Consider the following 7,808-nt stretch of genomic DNA (forward strand, 5'->3'; position numbering starts at 1 on the left):
TTGAGTAAAAGTACAAAAGTATTGGCATCAAAATGTACTTAAAGTACCAAAAGTAAAAGTACTAAATATTTGAAAATAGCCGATCTACAAGCTCACAACGCGTCGCGATGCGACGCGTTGTGAGCTTGTAGATCTGCTATTTTCAAATAGCCTAGGTTTAAAATGGGTTTAAAGTGGTTAATGCATGTTTCATTATATCATAGTTTATATCTGAAAAGTAACTAGTAACTAAAGTTTTCAAATAATTGTAGTGGAGTAAAAGTACAATATTTGCCTCTGAGATGTAGTGGAGTAGAAGTAAAAGTACTGGAAATTGGAAATACTCAAGTAAAGTACAAATACCTCAAAATTGTACTTAAGTACAGTATTTAAGTAAATGTACTTAGTTACTTTCCACCACTGAGTATTGGTATCAAAATGTACTTAAAGTACTAACAGTAAAAGTACAAAAATGTTTGAAAATAGCAGATCTACAAGCTGACCGACAGACAAAGCCTCCTATAGGCCGACCCCCTTGGTCTGTGCAAAAAGGAGATAACTAAATGCATTCTAACCTGTCTCTCCTCCAGACTGCTGCGTCCACTGCATCCTGGCCTGTCTGTTCTGTGAGTTCCTGACGCTGTGCAACATCGTGCTGGACTGCGCCACGTGCGGCTCGTGCGCCGGCGACGACTCGTGCTTCTGCTGCTGCTGCGCGTCGGAGGAGTGCGGCGACTGCGACCTGCCGTGCGACATGGACTGTGGCATCATCGACGCGTGCTGCGAGTCCGCCGACTGCCTGGAGATCTGCATGGAGTGCTGCGGACTCTGCTTCTCCTCCTGAAAGGCCTCCGTAGGTGTCTTACTGCAACACACACACACACACACATGCGCACGCACACACACGCACACACACACACACACAAAGTGTTGATTTTTGACAACAATTTTTTATTTTGTTTTAGTCAGTCTTTTGAATAAAATTCCATTTAGTTTTAGTCATATTTTAATCATCTGAAATGTTTCAGTTTTTGTCTAGTTTTAGTCGACTAAAAATCATAAGATTATAGTCAACTAAATCTACAGTTGATTTAGTCGATTAAAATGTATTTTGGTGGTGCCTTGATCGTAATGGCTGTTTTTACTCTTGGTTGCATGCTGAAAATAGCAGATCTACAAGCTCACAACGCGTCGCGCTGCGATGCGTTGTGAGCTTGTAGATCTGCTATTTTCAGAGCGCAACACCTGACATAACACCTGACACCAAACATAAAATGACTTGTCTTTTAGTTCTACTGGATCTCTTCTCCACTAGTCCCTCACTAACATTTTAGTCTAGTTTTTATTTGTTAATGAAATTGTCAATATATTTAGTCTTAATTTTAGTCATCGTAGCTTAGTTTTTATTTAGTTTTTATTTCATTTTCGTCTAACATTTTTCGTCATAGTTTTAGTCGACGAAATCAACACTGCAACACACACACACACACACACACATTTGAAATATTTGTTTACGTCCACATAAACAGAAGTACAAGAATACCTTGTACAAAGGACATAAACACTGCCAGTGCAGTCAGACAATAGGAAAACAGCCAGTTACAAAGTGTCTATACGGCAGAACATTGTTACATACAATATAGTTAACATATACTTGTTGGACACCAGCGGACATAATTGAGTGGCTTCCTATAATAGCTGTGTGTGTGTGTGTGTGTGTGTGTGTGTGTGTGTGTGTGTGTGTGTGTGTGTGTGTGTGTGTGTGTGTGTGTGTGTGTGTGTGTGTGTGTGTGTGCGTGTGTGTGTGTGTGTGTCGGGGGGGAGGGGAGTTGGCATTAGGGTTCTCGTGATTGGTTGAATTGTCTCTGAAGCTTCGTTTTTTTCCCTCTTCCTCTTTAAAAACAGGGTTTTGCCGAGCAACAGCACTGACCCCGATGTCACCGGTCTACATTTCCAATCGATTTAAAAAAGAGAAAAAGATAAAAGGACGAGGGAGAGGAGACGACGACGCCGGGCTGGCCTTCTTCGGGGGCTCGTCCCCTGACGTCTCGACCGACAGAAGGACCCCGGCACGTGCTAAGCGGCCCGCAACCTTTTCCTACACAGGCTGCAAATTATCATCAGCCTCGCCATTTCTAAGAGGAAAGGGGGTCCGTACGGCGTTCGTTCGTTCGTTCCTCTCTGGACCCTCCAATGAACAGGCTCTCATTACCAAACCGGGGGGGCCCCTTGTGTCTGGAAGCTGAGTGAGTGGAGTTCCCCGAGCATGAAAAATGACCTCCACAGGCAAATGAGAAAATGGCTCCATTTAACCGGATTTTAGTGTTTCTGTAGATAAGAGCGGCGTGGCGTAATGGGAAAATGGACCCTCTCAGATCTCAGTAGAAACGTTAGAAGGCGACGCTGTCCTTGGCCAAGGTCAACATCTTACAGTCTGGGGAGTTTTTTTTTTTTTAAAGCGTCGCCAGTCACCTTTATTGCTCAGTGCACACGACGGACGGTCCGACTGGAGCATCATGTGACGAACACTCTGCTGTCCTTTCTGTGTCCGTGTCTAAAAGTCGTCCTAAAAGCAGAGGGAACGCCAATGGGGGCAAAGTGGCAATATTACCCAAAACATTCCCTTTTTATTTTTTGTTAACATGCACCTCACCTTTTATAGGAGGAAAACGATGTCCAAAAGTCGGATTTGCCGGAATGTAGCAGCGAGGAAGACGGAATCTGTCCTGTTTACCTTGTCCTGCAACATGCATATCGAAACCTCCTATCTCCATATTCTAACTTTTTGTGTTTTTTTTCGTAAATGAACGCCTTACTTGATCATACTACAGCGTCACACAAAAGTAGCCGAATCCACAAGCTGGAAACGCGGCGCGAAGCGTCGCGTTTTGAGCTTGTCGATCTTTAATCCTGAAAAGTAACAGTTTTGGACATATGAGGTTTCCATCCGACAGAGACGATATGCGATGCTACACAGTAAAAATCCTCAATGTTCATTTTAAGCACTTTCGACCTGGTGTCCATATTTGGGGATTTAATTATGGCAAATCTTTCCAAATAAATCCGTACATTTCCAATAAATGTAATTTCCAATCCATTTAAAAAAAATAGATAATCTAAAACCTTGCAGAGGTCGCAATTTGTCATATGATGAAGTATATAGAGGACTTAAGTGGTTAAACTAAGACAATGAAGTGAATATGTTTTAATAATCCTCAGAGTTTCATTACAGACCAAGACCACTTTGGTAGAGGTTTGGGTTGTGTAGTTCCCTTGCCATGATGTAACTCCAAAGGTGGACAAGAAATCAAAAATAATTGCTCCATTGATTAGAAAGATCAGTTCTTGCAAAAGTGAACTTATTAGTATGACATCAAGTGACATTTATATGATGTTGATTTTACTATTTGAATATCCGGATCCGTGGATCCAGGTGCTGTTATATATTGTCTGAATCAGCTTTGATTGTGTTTGTTTATGTTCTAAAAGAGTGAGACCTTTTTCAGCGTATAATGTAAGTCAATGAGGAGCATATTTTCAATTATCAATTCCTAATCAATGGAGCAATAATTTTTGATTTCTTGTCCACCTTTGGAGTTACATCATGGCAAGGTAAATACACAACCCAAACCTCTAGTCTTGCCCTCTAAACACAGAGGACTTTGCTGTGTGGCATTAAAGGGCATTCACACACCAAGAACTATAACTATAGCCATAACTAACAATTATTAAGTATTGAGGGTTTAAGTGGTTAAATGTCTGAAAACACACATTTAACATGAATCCAATATATAGTGGGGGGGTCCCTGCTTCATCTCTCTCTCAGCTAAGGGGTCCCTGCTTCATCTCTCTCTCAGCTAAGGGGTCCCTGCTTCATCTCTCTCTCAGCTAAGGGGTCCCTGCTTCATCTCTCTCTCAGCTAAGGGGTCCCTGCTTCATCTCTCTCTCAGCTAAGGGGTCATTGGCCTGAAAAACGTTGAAGACAGCTGGTTTAGATATTTAAAACAACATATTTATGCTTATGGTTATAGTGTAGTTATGGTGCTTGGTGTGTGTTCGGCCCTTTAGTGACACGTTCTGCTCCGTTACTCTTTAACATGTGAAGAGAGAGGCTTCTTTAATCAAAGAGTTTCTCCATGATTTTATCGTTGTTGCATCTCATATTCTCGTTTATTATTTTCTTTCCTGTACATTTCTTTCATGTAAAAAAAGGGCTTCGGCTGTCTTCTGTGAATATTCTCATTTCAGAAAACATTCCTAAAACTGGTAGAGAACTGGAGGACATAAGACTCTTTTTTTTTTGTGTTAATTCATTTCATTTATTCCTGTCATTCGTGCTAGTATGTGAACAAACGACCTTGGCTTTGGCAAAAGGCCTGTACTCTCTCCCTCTCAAGTAGATTCCTTGCCTTTAGCAACAACAAAAAAAGAAAAAAGAAAAAAAAAACTCTATTAATCCTTATTGTGTAGATTTTTTGCTGAGATATTTGCATTTTTTTCTCTCCTCCACCCAATGTGAAAATCACATTTCTGTGTTATCAGGTTTCGACCGGCTTCTCTTCTCCGTTAAAGCAAAAGCAGACTTTTTTTTTTCTCTAACTCAAAATCTAATTTAAGTCCCTCGGTGAATATCTTTGCAATATTATGCTAAGTTAGATCCATATGCTTGTAGTCTGAATGGTACGCCTTATGATAACAGAAACCTATAGTACCTCTGGAGACGTTCACGTATAGATGAGTGTGTATGTTGTGCATTTTAAACTGAACTTTGATACATCTCTCTCTCTCTCTCTCTCTCTCTCTCTCTCTCTCTCTCTCTCTCTCTCTCTCTCTCTCTCTCTCTCTCTCTCTCTCTCTCTCTCTCTCTCTCTCTCTCTCTCTCTCTCTCTCTCTCTCTCTCTCTCTCTCTCTCTCTCTCTCTCTCTCTCTCCTCTGATCCAACACTGTTAGTGCAATCTTTTTTTTCCTTCTCTCTCCTCAGAAATCAAATGCCAAAGAATTGTTTTTTTTTTGCTGTAACTGGACCATAGTTTATTAACCCATTAAGACCTGGAACGCATCTGTGTCACTTTTTCTTTTGAGCTAAAAAGCATTATTTTACACTTTGGCTATTCAAAAATAGCAGATATACAAGCACACGAGCTTGTAGATCTGCTATTTTTTGAAAAATCGTGAAAATTTGTGCAAATCTTATATATATATTGTTTAAAGCGAACATTTGTAACTCAAATCTTTGCTTCATGGGGGTCCCTGGAACAAAACATTTTGAGATGGGGGTCGGTGGCCAAATACATATCATTTTGGGGGTCCTTGACATAAAAAAGTTTGAGCACCACTGATATAGATACACGGCTTCAGGTCTTAATGGGTTAAAGGAGAACTTCGGACTACATTTTTCTTACCTTTTATATGATATTACAATATGATATTACAGTAGGAAGAATTCATAACTCCACCCAGAGTCCGCTGCAGCTAAAAACCAGAGCGGACGGCCCATGCTCTAGATCGCGTATTTCTATCGCGATTTTATATATATTGCTTTGTTCATATCGGACTTTCCTAATGACAAAAAAACGGTGTTTGTGTGAGATGAACCCCTCCCTCTGGAAGTCTCGCGAGACGAGATTTCGCCCGTGATCGCTGATGTAAACACTACGGCGGCCCATTTGGGACAAAAACCCCGTGGACAGTTTTCTGTCATTAGGAAAGTCAGATATGAACAAAAAATAATATAGACAATTGCGATAGAACACGATCTAGAGCATGGAGCATCCGCTCTGGGTTTTTAGCTGCGGCAGACTCGGGATGGAGTTATGATTTCTTTCTACGGTACCACTTGTACCACCCGAAATTCTCCTTTAACAAAGCATCATCTACAAAGAAGGGTTTTTTATTTTCTTTTTGCTTAAAACCACTTGAACCCTAGTGTCCCTATTCTAGTGGGCGAACATTCCAAAATTGAAGATCTACAAGCTTGTTTAAAGCTTGTCGATGAGCTATTTTCGCTGAAGATGTTTAGTGGAGAGGGGAAAAAGGAGGGTGCCCTAGTATAGACCCCTGGGGAACTCCGGTCAACTAAAGTATATACAGGGTTTAAGCGGTTAACGGCTGCTAACCACAGCTATGTCTAATTAAAACCCTATTTTAAGGGCTAAAATGATATAACACTGTCGATCATTAATGTTTCTGTTAAAAGCTAATCATGGAGGATATAACCAGTGGTGGAAAAAGTACTCCAATGTTTTACTTAAGTAAAAGTATCAATACTGCACTATAGACATACTCTGTTACAAGTGAAAGTCCGGAATTCAAAATGTACTTGAGTAAAAGTGCAAAAGTATTGGCATCAAAATGTACTTAGAGCACCAAAAGTAAAAGTACTCATTGTGCAGAATGTCCCATTTAAAGTTTTCAAATGTATACAAATCTTTTGAAAATAGCAGATCTACAAGCTCACAATGTGTTGCGATGCGACGCATTGTGAGCTTGTAGATCGGCTATTTTCTAATGGCCGAAATGTACATAGGGCTGAAGTGGTAAATGTAGACTATGCTTTGTAATAATAATCAAAATCTACAAAGTAACTAGTAACTAAAGTTGACAATTAATTGTAGTGGAGTAAAAGTATAATATTTGCCTCTGAGATGTAGTGGAGTAGAAGTAAAAGTATTGGAAACTGGAAATACTCAAGTAAAGTACAAATACCTCAAATTTGTACTTAAGTACAGTACTTAAGAGTAAATGTACTTAGTTGCTTTCCACCCCTGGATATAACACCCAAAACCTAACCTAATGGCATATTGGGGGAAGGTATTATTATTATTATTATTTACAACATCTGAACGCCAGCTTAATGTGAGCGTGAATTTGTCGCACGTTTGGCTCGGTGCTCAGAATTCATACTTTGACATGAAGACCGGCTTCGAATGCTATTAATGCATTGAATGGGAGATTATCACGTTTTATCAGACCATTGAATGGGCAAAGTAGGCGACATACTGACCTACCCGCGATTTATCAGACCATTCATTGGGTAGGCTGCACTAGCCTTCCTGCTTTGGTGTATAGAGGGGCGGGTTTAAAATCAGCGCGGAGAGAATGCGCCTGATCCCATTGGTTCACCGATCTGTCCGTCAGCCCCCGCCCCGTCAACACAACATTACGAGCGACGCCCACTGCACTCTGGTTGGTTGGGGCTTTTATTTTTTAGCAAAACTAAACATTAAAAGCCTGGAGATCGAGGCTATTCATTGGGCGTAATCAGGAGATACTGACCTACCCGGAGGCAGAGCAGTCCCCACAACATCGGTACTGTACATAACTCGGACGGCGCTGAGTAGGCACAAGTGAACTGCAGCCACGAGAGGCTAAAGCGAGCGAGTTGCCGTCCCGAACGTTGCGACGTTCGCTAACCGAAACTTAACTTTATATAAGTCATCTCCGTTGTTAGGTCAGTATGTCCATTCAATGGTCTGATTCAACGTGATACAGTCCCATTCAATGCATTGATAGCGTCCGAATCAGGTGACATGAAAGCCTGGGGACGTCCTGGAATCCTGTCCTGTTCCGTACGGAGACATTTATGATGATGAAGGGACAACTGGACGTACGGTATATGTGAGGCTGTTAAAAAAAATAAAAAAGGACAAGTGACAGTCACCACAGCCGTCATGATATGTATGATTAATATGGGATTTGGATTACAAGTCTCAAACATAAAGGGACATCATCTGAATGTGCTAATATCTCAATTACATTTGTTCTATTTTGGTTCATTATTGAAAGTAAACTCTTATTTTTGTTTGGATGATTTAAGTCATTGTTGTTTT

The 7,808-nt window shown here is 40.7% G+C and overlaps 1 protein-coding gene across 2 annotated transcripts in view; it reads left to right on the forward strand.

Annotated features, from left to right (window-relative positions):
• The window catches only part of mdfi (MyoD family inhibitor), a 77,517-nt gene extending 71,023 nt beyond the window's left edge, over positions 1-6,494 (forward strand). The window contains exons 5-6 of one of the 2 annotated variants that reach the window (XM_080423711.1): positions 570-836; positions 1,885-6,494. In XM_080423711.1, the coding sequence (XP_080279837.1) occupies positions 570-823 (254 nt within the window). In that variant the 3' untranslated portion in view covers positions 824-836; positions 1,885-6,494. The remainder of the gene's footprint in view (positions 1-569; positions 837-1,884) is intronic. The other variant, XM_080423712.1, reaches the window with a different exon arrangement.
• The last annotated feature ends 1,314 nt before the right edge of the window (positions 6,495-7,808 follow it).

The sequence above is a fragment of the Gymnoscopelus braueri genome (assembly GCF_963280865.1).
Source record: "Gymnoscopelus braueri genome assembly, chromosome: 3".
Classification (NCBI taxonomy): Eukaryota; Metazoa; Chordata; class Actinopteri; order Myctophiformes; family Myctophidae; genus Gymnoscopelus; species Gymnoscopelus braueri.